The sequence below is a fragment of the Talpa occidentalis genome, unplaced genomic scaffold (genome assembly GCF_014898055.3).
Source record: "Talpa occidentalis isolate TD23 unplaced genomic scaffold, MPIMG_talOcc4v2.1 talOcc4.7, whole genome shotgun sequence".
Taxonomy (NCBI): domain Eukaryota; kingdom Metazoa; phylum Chordata; class Mammalia; order Eulipotyphla; family Talpidae; genus Talpa; species Talpa occidentalis.
The window spans coordinates 115,455,435-115,470,882 of NW_023605083.1; the positions used below are offsets into that span (position 1 = coordinate 115,455,435).

Below are 15,448 nucleotides of genomic sequence, written 5' to 3' on the forward strand. Positions count from 1 at the left end.
AAGCCCCGTGGGCTCCGAGGCGGGGCTGCCTCTCGGGCCGCTCCTCCCGCCCCGACCCCCGCGGGGGGAAGTAGCGTTAGCTCCGAAGCCCGGGTCCGGTAGCGGCGCGGGGGGCGGCCTCCTCGCTCCCCCGCGCTCCCGCCGCCCACCCGCTCTTTGTCTCCCGGGCGCCCGGCCTCCCCGCCACGCGCCCCCCGCACCGGCCCTTCCTGGGGGCGCCCAGCGGACGACGCTCGGCGCATCCGCCAGCCGGGCTGGGGGTTGGCGGGGGGGCGGGGTCCGGCCGGGCCTGGCGGGCGGGGGCGGGGAGGTGGGGCGCTCTCTGACAATCTCTCTCTCTCTCTCTCTCACTCACACACACGCACGCACACACACACGCACACTCACTCACTCACACACGGAGCATCCTCCGTCAGGTCTCCTGGCCCAGCCCCGCCCGCTCCTCCCGCTTCCTGCAAACCCTCTGCTCCCCCTCACGCCCCCTCCACGCGCTCCAGGACCCTCCTCGCCGACCCCACCCCCACTCCCGGGATGGAGCGGACCGAGCCAGCCCGGAGCCCCCCGCATCCGGGGTGACGGTCCTCCGCCCTCTCGCGCCTGGTCCCCCCGCCCCGAGCACCATGGGCCTGAGGGGTTCCCGAGGCGCTGGACGCTGAAGATGACTGATGCTGGAGGTGAGGGGCCGGGACCCCAAGGACCCCGCGGTGGGCGAGGACGCCGAGCTGGCGGGCGCTCCGGCCGGTGGCGGGACCCGGGAGTGGGCTGGATGGGGCGAAGCGACCGGGGCCTTTCTTGCCCTGCCCCGAGGGGTGCCGCACGGAGCCAGGGTGCTGGGCTGTGAGGGGAGGGGGCGGAGATAGGATTTGTGTCCCTAATCCTCTCCCTCCCGCCCCGGCTGCCGGGAGAAATTAAAAAAAAAAAACAAACTGGGGAGGGGGAGGGGAGACGGCTTAACTCCTTCTTGCCTGGTGCGGTGCTGGAATGACGGATGGGAGAGAAACTAGTCGCCCTGCTGGGGTGGGGGATGGAGACCCCGGGAGTGCTGTGGGCTCTCAGTCCTCCATTCCCACACCCTCTTCAGGGGAGCTCGGAGGGGGAGTCCCCTCTTGCCTGATGCCCCTTGCCTGGGCCTTCTGGGGGGGAGGCACCCCTTTCTCTAGATCCACAATTACACCCCTCATCCCAGCCTCCGCTCCGGTCCTCCAGGCCTTTCCCAGTTGCACTTGGCTCTTGGTCTCTTTCCTGGCCTCCCCTGCTGGGCCCTCTGCTCTCCCAGGAGAGGATTCTTCTCCTCTCTGAACTCCTCCCTTGGGTGGCACTCCCGGCTGCTGGAGCCTGTCTCCACTGCTGCGTCCCTGGACCCACTCTGTCTCTTGCTCTTTCTGCCTTTCTCTAGCTCTGTGGACTATTCACCAACCTGTCTGCTGTCTGCTCCTTGTGCCCTCACTCTCTCCAGAGCCTGTACACCCTGTGTCTCTTCTTCCCCGGAGTCCCCCAAAATATTTGAGCTCACTTGCCCCTCTTTCTCCCAGAGAAGGGTCAAAGATCACTGCCGGAATTAGGACTGGGGGAGGGTGGCTAGCACGTTAATTTCCAGTTACCTGGCTGAACGGGAGTGACTGTGTGTGTAAGACTATGAATGTCTTATTTTCCAAGGCTCAGTTTTAGAAAGAGGGTGTTAGGGGCAAGGGGCCTGGCACCTCTTGGATGTTCTGCTTTCCTGAGTTCCCCCATGGCTCAGGGTAGACAGGGGCCCCAGACACCAGGGAGGGAGTTAGTGTAGAAAAGAGAGAAAGCAAGCAATCTGTGCTGATGCAGTAGGGGCTGGGCACAGATGTGAGCTGGAAGCTGACCACCTGAAAGAAGACTCCACTAGAGGGTAGCCAGCCTAGGCTGGGACCTTGGGGTCTCCAGTCCCAGGTAATCTAAGAGAGGAGGTACCACCCCGCCCTGGGGTAACCTCCACTCTGAGCTGGGAGGCAGTTCGTATCTTCAGAGTCCCTAGTCAGTGGGGCATACTGGCCCCTCTCCTCTGGGAGCTCCCATCTGATGTGGGGGAGATCCGATCCATTTAGGGAAATCAGTGAAGTAAAAAAATTCCTCATTTTCTAGTGGTAGGAGAAAGGTGGATTTAGAAATTGTACAGACAAATGGGAGGAGAGAGGGCTACCTGGGACAACTTTCTAGAGGAGCTGGGTCCTGGTCAGATGAGGATTTATGATGGATGAGGGGCTCAGGTTCATTCTTAGAGGCAGCTTCTCCTCCCATTTGGCCCTTCAGGACAGGAAAAGAGATTCTAGAGCTTCTTCACGACTAGCACCCAGAGTTCAAGAATGGCAGGAGGGTTCTTAGAGGCCCCATGTCCCTGGCTCCTTCTCACACTTCATTTCCTGCTTTCAGCCCCAAGTCTTCTTGGGGGCTGAGGCAGAGATGGTTTTGAGCCTCTCCCAGTCCGAGCCAGTATGGACCAGTTGCCCCTGTCCCTCTACCCATAGCATTACCCAGAATAAGGCCAAAGGGCAGGAGACCAGGGTCAAGGTTGTGCTCTGCCTCTTACTCCTCTATCTCAGTTTTTCCATCTTTAAAATGGGAATACTGAGAATACCATGCCTGAAAAGCACATATTGAGATAATATCTATGTAAGAAAAGGAGAGTTAGAAGAGGTGCCCAGGCACAGTGGCCTAGCTTTCCTGCACCTGTCAAAGGTTTAGCCCCGTGCCGGCCTTTTTCAAGGGGACCTGAGTTAGGAGTCCCCGGTGATCCTGTGTCAGTCTTGCAAGTGTGCCCAGCCCCTGAGCTTTCTCCCTCTCCTTTCATCCGTATTCCCCGACCCTTGAACACCCAAGCCCTGGTCTGGGGTTGTTGCAATCCTACATCTGCTGTGAAATCTGCCCACACTGTTTCAGCCACATATATCCTACTTCCCTACCTGCCCTCCTTTTTTTACTTACCACCAAAAACAAAGCCCCAAGCCCCACACCCATCCCGGAACATACACGTGTCATGGATTTTGGTTGTCCACTGTTCTTCTGTGAGAACTACTCATACCTTCCTGCATTTGTGAGTCTGTCTAGAACTCAGAGAACTGTGAATTTGTCTAGAATGGTCCCCTGCTGATGGTGCCAGCTTCCTGAGCAGCACATGTTCAGGAAGGCGGGTGGTGAGCCCACCGGTGATGCAGAGTAGGGGGAGGCAGGGCTGGAGGAGGGAGGGGTGAATGGATGGATGGGCAAGCAGGTGTATGGATGGGCAAGCAGATGTATGGATGGATACGTAGATAGGAGGTAGGTGGGTAGGCACCTAGATGGCTGGCTGGCAGAACCTGGTCTTGCTACTTACTTGATATGTCATCTTCCTCCCTGTTTCTTTATTTGTAAAATGAGGAAGATTGGATGAAATAATCTCCAATATTTCTCCCAGATTTGATGTTGGACAGTTTATGATCAAAGGTTTTTAGAAAATGCCAATGATGGCAAGATGACTTCTCTTCCTGGGGGCTGGAGTGAGTTCTAAGGGAAGGTGAGGGCTCCAGGGCCAGGAGCAAGTAGCTATGGACAGCTCTCTTGCCTCCCTCAGCCTGAACCTATTAACCAAGGTCTCTCTCTCTCTTCCTCCCTCTCTCCCTCCTCATCCTGTCCAGCTCTCTTGAGTCATGGCTTCTTCAAAGCTCCGAGAACCCACAGATGAGGTTTTTGGTAAGTCCTCTGCAACTCTATCTCTAACCAATAGACACAGTCCCCTGCATTGGGGTGATGAGAAAGTGGTAGTTCCCTTAGGGACTTCAGTGTGTGGGTGGGTGTGGATGGGTGGTGCTTTATAGCCTGATTTTGTCACCCCTCTCTAAAGGACATGGCAGTGATAACAATAAGGGGCCCCATTATCAAGTGCTTGTCTCATGCAGGTGGCTAGCACCCCATCTGCATGGCAAGAAGTGTGCCCATGAGGCAGAAGCAGACAGAGTTCTCGGACTTGCTATAAAGATCACGTGGCAGGCAGACTCCAGACCCCCTAAACCTCCCTGAGCTCAGTCACTGCTATACGCCTGTATCCCACAGCACGGGTGCCACGTGTCGCCTCCAGCCACATAAATAAGGGAACCCACCCTGCATGGGTGTGCTGGCAGATCAAGTGGATAATGCACATTCAGCCTCAGTACCCCCAGCTGGCCCCCTCTGCACACATGGCGGTGCATGCACTCCTCCCCCAGCCTACCCCATCATTTACCCCCTGCAGTCTCTCTGTTGTGTGCTTAGAGAAAGACCACCCCAGCAGGGCATTCCCAGCATGCCCCAGGGTGGAAAGGCTGTTCCCCAGCTGGACTGGGTGGAGGAGTCAGCCAGCAAAAGAACAAGGAGGATGGTGGAGGGAGAGGTGGAGTCAGAGCAGAGCAGCAGCTGAAGCCTGGAGAGTGTGTGCAACTGCAGGACGCTCCCATTTGTGTGTGCAATCTCCAGGGGCCCCAGCTTCTCCTCCTCCTCTCTACCTTCCTTCTCTCCTCCCCTCTCCTCCCCACTTCATTCTCCCCTGCCACCACCACGTGCCCTGGCATTGCCAGGAACCTCTGCCTCCTGGCTCCTGAGGATGCTGCTTCCCACCCAGCCTCTGGAGGCCCGAGGAGTAGAGGTTTGCCTCTGAGACTCTCCCAGCCTTGAACTGCCCCAGGGCCCCAATCTAAGTCTCAGATAAACCCCCCTTTCCCTAGGCTTCTCAGCCTCCATCCTCCCCACCCCCCAACCCTGCCTGTTTTCCTTCTCCCCAACCTGCTGATGTGGCTGGCCAGCCTTGCTGGCTCCCTGATGCGGAAAGGCAATTAACTATTCATGACTTCCCACAGCCCAGGGTCTGGCTAACTCCCTGCTGGGGAGACCAGGAGGGTGAGATGATGGAGATAGTGATAGAAAAAGATAGATAGACAGATGGACAGACAGACACATACACACACACACACACACACAGGTGAGAAGACTTGGTAGACCATACACGGAGAGAGAGGTTGGTCTCTCATCAAACCCCCCACTTCCTGTGAGGAGCCCCATTGCTTTCTACACCCTCAAATCAAGATGCCCATGGTCCTGAGGTGGCCTCCCTAAGTCAGACACAAAGGACCCTTCCCCCTGGCCAAGGCAGTTGGGCACCAGCGGAGTACTGGGGGATGCCTGGAAGCCAGGAGGCCAGGATGCTGTCCCAACTTCTTCTGCCCCCTTGGCCACTCCTTTCCTCTCTGAGCCTGTTTCCCCACCTGAGGGTGGGGGACTCACAAGTGACTCCCTTCTCTGCCTCAGAGGAGGAATGGCAGGCCTGGCACTTACAGACATGCCTCCAGCCAGACTGCCTGGAACCCTAGCCTGGCCCTCTCTTCACCAGCCAGATGCCCTCAGGCAAATTAAGGCTGCTCTGGGGATCCCTGGAGTCCCTGCCCTTAGGGCTGTGAGGAGATTTAAATGTGAGAGTAATTGTAAAGCACTTAGAAGCTCAATAAGTATCAGCTATTATTACATGTGCTTCAGTCCCCAGTCCTTGCTGCTTCCAAGCAACGCCTGGAGATTGTGTCAGGGAGTAGGGGACAGGGCTGCCTCTCCCAGTTTACAGCCTAGAAATACTAGAAGTAAAGTAGGGGAAGCTAAGGGGCCAGAAGCCACCACGTCTGCCCATTGCTTGCGTCTGGATGATATTCAGACACTGCGCACCCTGGTCTGCACCACCTTCTCCTTAGATGCTTCTTGTCCTTCTGACACCCTTGGCTCTTTACTGCCACCCAGATCTCAGCCTGGCTTATCACCTAGAGCAGCAGCGCCCCAGTCACTCCCCGTCTCGTCTCGTTCATCCATTTGATAAATATCACAGAGCTCCTACTATGTGCCAGGCTCTGGGGAGAAGCACTGAACCAGGCAGACACAGCCCCTGCCTTCAAGGAGCTTGAGTCCAGGGCAGCGGCCAGCAAGGAGACAGCTGACAAAAGCACGCAACTCTAAATAAGGAATGACACGTCTGAGGTAGCAAGGTGACCAGTGCAGAGGACTCGGGTGGGCAAGGATGAACGGGGGCGGGGTGTGGGGTGTGCTTGTCAGTGACCCTCAGCAGCACCTGTATGTCTGGGTCCATCTGTCTGGCTGCACACTGGTCCTGGAAGTGGGACTTTGCCTCAATCCATCAAACCCCAACTGAGGACCTGCTCTCTGCTGGGCCCCGTACTAGGCTCTCTGAGTCTACACAGCGGGCAGGAAGGACTTACCTCTGGAGTGGAACATCCCTTCCTGACCAGATCAGAGGCTGCGGCCTGATGAGGTGCTGTCCAGGGAATGATGTGCTCAAGTTCACAGCTAGAGAGGGGTGGTGAGTGATGAAGCAGAGTGAGCAGCCTGAGCAGCTGACTGGTGGGGGAGGGGCAGAGGTAGAGGCAGGTGGCAGGTGGCTGTATAAGCATTTCAGTGCTGTCCTCTGCCCCACTGGCTGGTGCTTGTTAGCACAGGCATGATGGCAAAGCACTTCAGATGAACTATCTTATTAGATGCTCACAACAACCCTATAAGAGAAATATTACTATTATAACCCCTTCTTACAGATGGGGAAACTGGTATCTAAATGTAAGTACCTTGTCCAGGGTCACCCAGCCCACAAGTGGTAAAAAGAGGCCCAGCCATTGGCCTATGCTGTCAACCACAGTGCCACACAAGAGCATGCTGTGGAGGGGAGGGATGTGGGGAACCCAGAAAGGTGGGCTGAGGCCCTGCAGAATGAAGGGCTAAGTGACATGGACTTTTATGTCGTTGGCTTTGGGATGTCCCCCTCCCCTCTGGGTTTCAAAAGCTGGAGAGTGTGGGGACAAGGTGAGTGTGGGAAACTTCCCTTTAGGAGTTTCTTATAGTTTGTGGACAATGGGGAGGGAGGCAAATTGAAGGCAGGGAGCTAAGGATGTATAGATGGGGAGGCAGTGTTTAGGGGTGGCAGGTGTGGGGGGGTGGCAGCTGGTGAAGACCTGAACTGAGGCACTTCAATTCCAAGCAGGAGGAGAAGCCAGGTTTCAGGAGTATGAGGAGGCAAATGAACAGAACTGTGATCTTCCATTAAAATAATATTTACTAAGCACCCACTATGTGCCAGGCCCTGTTTTATTCTGAGTCAGAGCAGCGAACAAAATAGAGAAGCATCTGCTCTCAGGAAGCTGACATCTAGTGGGTGGAGACAATAAAGTAATTCAGTAAAATATGCAGTGTGCCAGAGAACGGTAAAAGATATAGGACAAAATTATGGGTTGGGGTTTTCTGGCAGGGAATGTTATAATCGGGTGGGCAGGGATGGTCTCAGTGACGGTAGGCATTTAAGAGCTGAAAGAGATGAGGGAGAAAACCATGCAGAAATCTGTGGCAAGAACCCTGCTGGAAAGGGGCAGAGGAAGTGCAAAGGCCCTGAGGTAGGTGAAGCTTCTGTGAGGAAGTACCTGGAGGCCAGGGTGGCAGGAGTGGAGGGAGCCAGAGGGACAGAAGGAGGAGCTCAGAGGTTAGGGGAGCGAGGACATTCCAGGAGGCCCCTGGGAGAACTGCGGCTCTTACTCCCTGACATGGAAGCACTGGAGGACTCTGGGCAGAGCAGTGACACGAGCTGACATGTTTCATCAGGATTACTCTGCTGCTGTGTTGAAAATAGACTGTAAATGGGAAAGGCAGGAGGAGAGACCAGCTGGGAGGCTTTTGTAGTAATTGAAGGGAGAAGTGATTTCCCCTTCTCCTCTCCCCTCCCCCTTCCTCTCCTCTCTTCTTTACTAGACTGCTTTCTCTCTCTATGTATGCGTGTGTGTGTGTGTGCGCGCGTGTGAATGTGTATATACCCAGACACATGAACATATTGTGGGAACTCTCTCGTGAATCAGCAAAAGCAGAGAGCAGAGCACAATGTATCATGGGCTCATCCCTCGACCTCCACCATCAGCAACGTGTGGCCACTCATTTCCTCTCTCACATTCTACTCCTATGCCCCTGGATTATTTTGAATCTAATCCAAAACATAGTATCATTTCACCCATAAATATTTCAGTATGTCTAGATAAGCTTCCAAAGTAGAGCTAATAGGAATTGTGGATGGATCCTCTGGTTTGTAGGGTGGGAGGGAGGAGTCAGGGGCGAGTCCAGGGGTTTGGCCTGAGGGTCCGGGAGGACCGGGGCGGCCATTCCCCAGTGCTGGTGACTCAGAGGAGCAGCTGGGGACTGCTGAGGTCAGGGGCCAGTGGACAGCTATGTTGAAGATCCCGTTGGACGCCCAAGTGGAGGTGTCATGTAGGCACCTGGACACCTGAGTTGCCGACTGGGGCTGGTGCTGAGGGGGGAGGGAAGCTTGGGGCTACCTGAAGGGGTGTCTGGGTGGATAATTGGTCCTTTTGCTGAGCTGGGAACAGAGGAGAGTCAGGTTTGAGGCAAGGTGGTGAGTTGGTTTTGATGAGTTGAGTTTGAGGTGCCCAGATACCTTTGATGTGGCAAATTCCCCGGCAGGTGTGAGGTATCCAGGCTTGGAATTCAGGGGAGAGGTCAGGGCTGAAAGGAGACACAGGTGGGAGCTGAGCCCGGAGAGCAAGAAGAATGGCTGGAGGCGAGGGAGAGGCTGCACACAAGAGAAAGAGGACTAGGCGAGATGGATGGGGTCCCTGAGATCATGATGGGTGGAGTGCGGAAGAGGAACCCACCCTGAGGAGTGCAGAAGAGGAACCCACCCTGAGGAGTGCAAAGAATCTTTTCTTCCTGGAGATCCCAGTGCCAAACTCGGGGATGCTGCAGAGTAAGGACTTTGTTCTCAGGTGGAGCAACTGGAAAGTGGGACTAGGGGCAACAGGGTTTCGTGTGGTCTGTTGAGTCACCCTCCCTTCTTCCATGCTGAGCCTGGGCTGCAGACCCCAGGAGGAGAGAGACAGGACCCAAGGGACTGCCACTGGCTTATGAGGGTCCATCCGGCCCACTTCAACTGCACACGCTCTAAATGCTCAGCAGCGCTGCCTCCGAGCATGACTGGAGCCTGGCATAGCAAGCCAGTGTCCCAGCAGCTCTAGTCTCTGGACCCTACTAGTCAGGCTCAAACCCCAGGCCAGTGCTGCCTGGTAGCTTCAGGCAAGAAACTAACCCTCTCTGAGCCTCACTTTGCTCAGCTATAAATGCAGGCTAGTTATTCCTAGTCCTCTGGGCTGTTCCAAGTAGACGAGGTGATGCATGTACATTTTCTGGCCCGTAGTAGGTGCTTTGTCAGTGGTCACCACTATTGCCATGATTTCTCCAGTCTCAAGCCCCAGCCCTTCCTTCCACTAAACTACCCTCCAATTGCATTCTGGAGGTGCCAGCTCCTATCCTACTTCCCAGCATTGCATAGACCAGTTTTGCCAACCTCTTCTCTTGCAAACTCCCACCCACTCAAGCCAAGGCCCAGCTTTGAGATTTCCTCTTCCTGGGTAGCCATGCAAACAGGGCAGCCTGTCCTCCTCTGCGGCTACTCTAGGTCCTGTCAGGCTGTGTTTACAGGCTGGTATGTCTGGCTCCCCAAAGAAGGTGAGAGACCCCGCCTTGCCTGTACTCTCAGTGCCCAGCTCGCACAAGCATGCGTTGAGTGTCACACAAGCATGTGTTGAGTGTCCTCCTGAGGGCCTCGTGTGTTTGCTCTCTGCCCCCCTTCACCTGGTTTGCAGACCTAGACTTGGCTGTGCCAGAGACCGTCAGACTGGACAGCAGTCTACACAAGGCCCGGGCCCAACTACTGGCCAAGGGGCGGAGACACCGGCCCTCCCGCTCGAGGCTTCGGGACAGTGCCAGCTCCGCAGAGGACGGTGAAGGCTCTGATGGGCCCGGAGGCAAGGTTGGGGCAACTCACCCAAACACACATACCCCACCCTCCCTGCTTGTCCTGGAGGGACCCTCCAAACCACCCGTGCAGGGAAACCACACCCCTGACTTTTGAGGTAGTGATGCTGACATGCACTAGCTGCATTCACTTCTGCCTCATTTCATCCTTTTAAGGAAGGTATTACATCCCCACTGGAAAGCGGGCTCCGGGAGGCTCCTAAACAATGTCACACAGTCACTAAGTGAAGGGGGTGGGTTTAACCCCAGCCTGTGCGGCTGAAAGCCCTGCTCCCCCACCTCCCCCTGCCCAGCCACCACTCCCCTGCACGACCCAGGGGCCTCCCCCAGGCCCCCAAGGACGTCAGTTCGCAGGGTGAAACTTTCCCAGCTGCTCCCTTCCGCTCTGAAAAGTGGGGAGGCGGGCTGGCAGTGAGTGGCTGCCCCCCTTCCCAGGTGACCGAGGGCTGCGGGAGCCCCCTGCACCGGCTGCGCTCGCCTCTGCACTCCGGCCCCGGGTCCCCTGCCGGGGGCTCTTTCTGCCTGGAACCTCCGGGGTTGCGGCGCAGCTTGGACGAGGACGAGCCGCCGCCCTCACCTCTCACGCGCTACCGGCCTCTGCACAACGCCGCTTCGCACGAGGGCTTGGCCGCGGCCTCGTCTCCACCACGCTCCGCGCCCTCCTCCGACAGCTCGCCCAGCTTCGTGCGCCGCTACCCGCGCGCTGAGCCGCACAGCGAAGGTGAGCGGCGGTCGGCGGGGCGCCCCCTGCTGGCGCGCGCCGGGACCGCAGCGGCGCCTCCCGGCCCCCGGGCACTGAAGCGCCGGGGTGGGACCTGGTGGGGCAGGACGGTTGGAGAGGGAGGAGAGGAAACCCCAGGGCGCGTTCATTTCTTCACTGAGCACCTACTGTGTGCCAGACAGTTTTGGGCATGAGGACACGCAAGTGAGCAGACATGCATCCCTTGTCTTCATGGGCTTCTAGTTACAGGGAGAAACAATCAAGTAATTCTTTACCGTTCAAGGGGAAGTGCTCAAAATGTCACCTAAATCTGTAGTTACGCGCTGTAAGAAGGGCTAGGCAACGTGCCTGGGGTGCCTGGGGGCGGGAGATATGACTCTCAGAGTAAAAGGCCTGGGCTGAGAGCATCCTGAGAGGCTTCTCTAAGGGAGTGGCGTGTGAACCAAGATTAGCAGACTGGCTAGAAGTTGGCCAAGAAAAATTGACAGTAAATAGTAGTGGTCCCACCTTCTTATGGTGGTTTAGGGTCTGTGGGAGGTTGTCATGAGCGCAGGTTGGGTTCTGTGAAATAGGCGGGTGTTACATCCCCATATTTGAGATGAAGGCGCTCAGAGGTTAAGTGACTTGTGCTCAGTTTCACTAGGTGAAGGGCACAGGAGTGGGGGTGCCTGAGTCTAATCGAGAGAATTTCTGCTTCACACTGGCCACTGAGAGGCAGGTGAGCCACCACACAGGCTGTTTCTTTCCCTCTCTCCCCCACAAGATGACAGCCGGGATGCCAGCCCGCCGGAGCCTGCCAGCCCCACCATCGGCCTGGATAAGAAGACTCGCCGGAAGTTCCTGGACCTGGGGTCAGTGGAGGAGGGACCAGAACAAAGGCATGGAGCTGTCTGGGGTAGGGGAAGCACAGTAGGCAACACTGCCCCAAGCCCCTTTGTCCTCCCCACAGGGTCACCTTACGCCGAGCCTCCACTAGCAAGACCAGGAAGGAGAAGGGCAGCAACCGCCTGTCCATGGGCAGCAGGTACGTGGGCCTCAGCCACAGCTTCAGCCGCAACGCCCTCAGGTCCTTGGCCTCAGCCTCTGCCCACAGCTCACCCGACCTTGCTCTTGGTGCCCACACTCACACAGGCTGCTCTCTCCACAGGGAGTCGGTGGAGGGGTCCAGCAGGGCAGGAGGCTCCCCGTTCCTGCCCTTTTCCTGGTTCACAGACAGTGGCAAGGGCTCGGCATCCTCTGGTAGCACCATTTCCCCTGCCTGCTCCCCTAAACACGAGGGCTTCAGCCCTAAGAAGTCAGCTTCTCAGGTGAGTCCAGGATTTCTTGTCCCCAAACTGGTCTGCACATCAGGTGACACGATGGTCACCCTGACTCGGGCTGATTTAGGTGTCCTCGGGCCCATCTATCTGCCCCAGTTCCTGGATGAACCTGGACCAGTCAGCAGGTGGGCCAGTGGCTGCAAGCCTCAGCCCACACAGCCACCCAGTGCTTCATGAAGGCTTCTGCCCTGAGTTCATGCCTTCACTCTCCCACTCCCTCATGTGCTCAGTAGCTCTTTGTTGACTCATTCATTGCTTCATTCATTCAACAGACATCACTAGCGGAGACCTAGCCTGAGGTGCCTCCATTCCCGCTGGCTGTCCTGCTGGGGCAGTGCTAGCTGTGCATCCTTAGAGCCGGCCTACTGCGTGCTGGGGTTAGGCTTGGGGGATAGCGTGATGAATAGCTAGCTAGGTTGGTGTCCTCGCTGGATTTGGTAATCAGGCTCTATGAGCCCAGCCCAGTGCTGGCTCTGTGGTTCTGTTCCTTATGCGCAGCTGGGGTTAGGGGCCTTGGTGGGCAGGCAGAAAACAGGGACACTGACCTGGCTTCCGGGGGATCCTTGTCCGAGATGTCCTTCATTTCTGCTAACGATTATCCCTGGCTCAGCTCTGGTCCTGGGCCCTTCCAGAGACCTCAGATCCTGATGCCGCACACAGGTCCTCCTGTCCTGTGTGCCTGGTTCTTGCGCAGGGGGCACCTAGCAGCTCCTGGTGGCCAGGCCTGAACTCCAGCTTCATCCGGATGGGGTGGTGGGATGGGGGGGACTCCACTGGGCTGGAGGGTGAGCTCTCTCCTCAACAGCATGCACTCCTCCTAACTAGGAATCCACCCTGAGTGATGACTCCACACCCCCTAGCAGCAGCCCCAAGATCCCAAGTGGTCCCCGGCAGGAGGCCAAGTGTTCCTACCCCTACCACACGCTGTCCCAGTCTTCGGATGAGGTGAGCAAGCCCTGACCTCTGACTCTGCCTGATACAGGCCCCAGGCCAGGCCCTTCTGCTCACACACCTTGGTCTCTACCCCAGTTCCTTGATGAACCTCTCCCTGCCGTTCACCACTGGACCAGTCAGCAGGTGGGCCAGTGGCTGCACAGCCTCAACCTGGAGCAGTATGCTGCTGAGTTTGCTGCGCGGCAGGTGGACGGGCCGCAGCTACTGCAGCTGGATGGAAGCAAACTGAAGGTGGGTCAGAGTAGAAAAGCTGCGACCCAGCAACCACCAAAGTATGGGACCCCTTCATCTTGACCTTTTTACTCCCTCCAAGGCCACTCTCCTGACCTCTGGCCTGTAAGCAAGGTTCTTGGCCTACTTTCTTACTCTAGCACGGATCCCAGTCTGACTTGAACCTCAAGTTCAAGTCTCTGGTTTGACTTTTAGACTCCAGACCAAATTTTCAGGTTCCCCTTGATCTCTAGGATACTATCATCTGACTCAGCTCTACTGAATCAGTGTCCTGGCCTCTCCCAGCAATTTGTCTGACTCTCAGTCATGGAGGCTGGAGGTAGTAGAGAGGCGAGATTAGGGGGCTCTGCTCTTTGCTAGGAGGCTTTGGGATTGATTCCCACTCTGCCAAATTGCTTAGGGAAGAGTGGTGAGGAGAGGGGGGACGGGCCTTGGCTATTTTGTGACCTTAGGCAAGTCACTGTCCATCTGTGGGCCTCATGGAATTGGGCACATTGGAGGAGTGGAGCCAAGGCTGGTGGAGGGTGATGAGCAAAGGGCCCTGGACCTTCACCGTCACCTCTCCCAGCCACTCCATTCCACACTCTTGCCCTGTGGATTCTGCGCTGTGTGCAGGTCTGCCTGGTAGAGGCCACGCCTCAGGGAGTTGCTGCAGGGCCCCAGAAAGTATCCTCAGGGCACCGAGAACCTGGGGCTTGGGCTGGCAAGGGCCCAGGTGCTTCTGGGGATCTTTCCCTCACCCTTGAATTCCTCCCCCAGAGTCTGGGGCTCAGCAACGCGCATGACAGGGCGCGAGTGAAGCGGAAGTTGAAGGAGCTGGCAGCGGCTGCTGAGAAGGAGCGCAAGGCCCAGGAGAAGGCTGCACGGCAGCGTGAGAAGCTTCGGCGCAGGGAACAGGACACCAAGAAGAGCTAGGGGGGCAGGGACAGGCACTGGCACCCAGGCATGGGCGGCCAGCTCACTGGGCACAGGCCTCACCAGGAGGCAGGCCGTGCCCACATTCTCAGGGGGTACACACACCCTCTCTCACCCTGTCACGCTGTCTGGGCCCAGATCCCCCAGGAAGGGAAACCCAGGGAGAGGGGCCAGTAATAAATCCAATTTCAAGGACTTGTTTGGCACAGAGTTCCTGGGGGGCAGAGGTCACTTCTGAAGTAAGTCTGGTAGCCCAGAGGTGCCCGGATCAGTCTGACCCCCTGCCCTCAGGCCAAAGTGGTGCAGGGGCCAGCGGAGAGCTAGGCCTGCCAGCCTGCCTTGGAGAGGCCCCGACATGGGGCCAGGGCCCGGGGCTGAGAGGTAGGTTGAACACCTTGGCAGGGGTCGGGGACAGAGTTGTTCTCTAGCTTTCCAGGGGCTGTGTGTTGGGGGGCTCTGTTCTGCTCCTCAGAGAACAGGCAGTGCACTGTTCAGAAGTCACACTCAGGGTAGCGTCCAGTCCACACTCCTCAGCAGGAGAGCAGAAAGCAGCATGGTGTCCCCATGCAAGCTTTGCAAGGACTTCAGGAGATGGGGGGATGAAAACCTCCGCCTTCTTTCCCCTCTCCCGCCTCTGGGTCCCCTTGGTGAGTGACATCCGTGCTGGGCTGCCCCTGTTAGGGTCCATTTGGCCTGGCCTTGGCCCACTTTCCAAAGGGGCCCCCACTTCTGCTGTTCCCTCTGGGGAAAGAGCAAACATGGGAGCTGGTGGGAAGAGGCCACCCCCCTCCTTGGTCTAGGTGTTCTGAATTGGAAAATCCTTACCCCAGCCAGGCAGAAGCAAGATCTTGGAGGTTCCTTGCAAGCTACTAGGTTAGAAGGGTTCACTGGCCCTCTCCCAACTGCCCTGGTCCCTGTTGGGGCCTTCGTAGGTTCCAGAACTGGTGGTGTGGGCTCTGGTTCATTGGGCCACAAGGAGGGGGGCCAACCCCTGGGTGGGGGTGGCATCTGTCCTTGTAGAGGGCACGTTAGGTGTGGAGCAGTCAGCAGCCAGCCTGGCCTCTGGGACACTGGCCTGAGTCACCAGCAGGGTCAGGGTCTTCTCACTGCTGCAGTGGTGGGTGGCCCAGTGCAAATGGACCCCCTCATTTCTGCCCTGGGACATGGCCCTGGAACTCAGCCTTTTCTTCCACTCTGCTGTCTGTTGGGAGAAGGGCTTCTGAAGGAAACTGAGATATGGGGCACTGGCACCATCTGGGCCTGATGGAGGGGCTGGAGGGAGGTTGGGAGGCACCCGGTCTTTGAGGCCGTCCAGAACTACCCGGGTGCCCACCTGCATGTGACGGGGGGAGGTGGTACTCAACTTATTTCAATAAACACTTATGATGTGCCAATGACCTTTCTGTGCTCCAGTTGGAGGGCTGGGCAGGGCTGTGCCTGGAGTATGCTGGGGTACCCTGTCTGGGGCACTGTG

At 57.2% G+C, this 15,448-nt stretch overlaps 1 protein-coding gene across 1 annotated transcript; it reads left to right on the forward strand.

Moving 5' to 3' along the window:
- The first annotated feature begins 309 nt into the window (after window positions 1-309).
- On the forward strand, window positions 310-14,169 carry SAMD14 (sterile alpha motif domain containing 14). Its single transcript, XM_037494043.2, has 10 exons — window positions 310-674; window positions 3,642-3,696; window positions 9,663-9,829; window positions 10,270-10,555; window positions 11,319-11,406; window positions 11,505-11,579; window positions 11,703-11,862; window positions 12,700-12,819; window positions 12,904-13,059; window positions 13,819-14,169. The coding sequence occupies exons 2-10, from the start codon at window positions 3,654-3,656 to the stop codon at window positions 13,972-13,974; spliced, it is 1,251 nt and encodes a 416-aa protein (XP_037349940.1). The 5' UTR covers window positions 310-674; window positions 3,642-3,653; the 3' UTR covers window positions 13,975-14,169.
- Window positions 14,170-15,448: the final 1,279 nt, after the last annotated feature.

Coding starts and splice junctions, on each gene's coding strand:
- SAMD14 (XM_037494043.2), top strand. CDS start 3,654: ATGGCTTCTTCAAAGCTCCGAGAACCCACAGATGAGGTTTTTG. Junction 9,830..10,269: donor CTGATGGGCCCGGAGGCAAG/GTTGGGGCAACT, acceptor CCCCCTTCCCAG/GTGACCGAGGGCTGCGGGAG. Junction 11,407..11,504: donor CGGAAGTTCCTGGACCTGGG/GTCAGTGGAGGA, acceptor TCCTCCCCACAG/GGTCACCTTACGCCGAGCCT.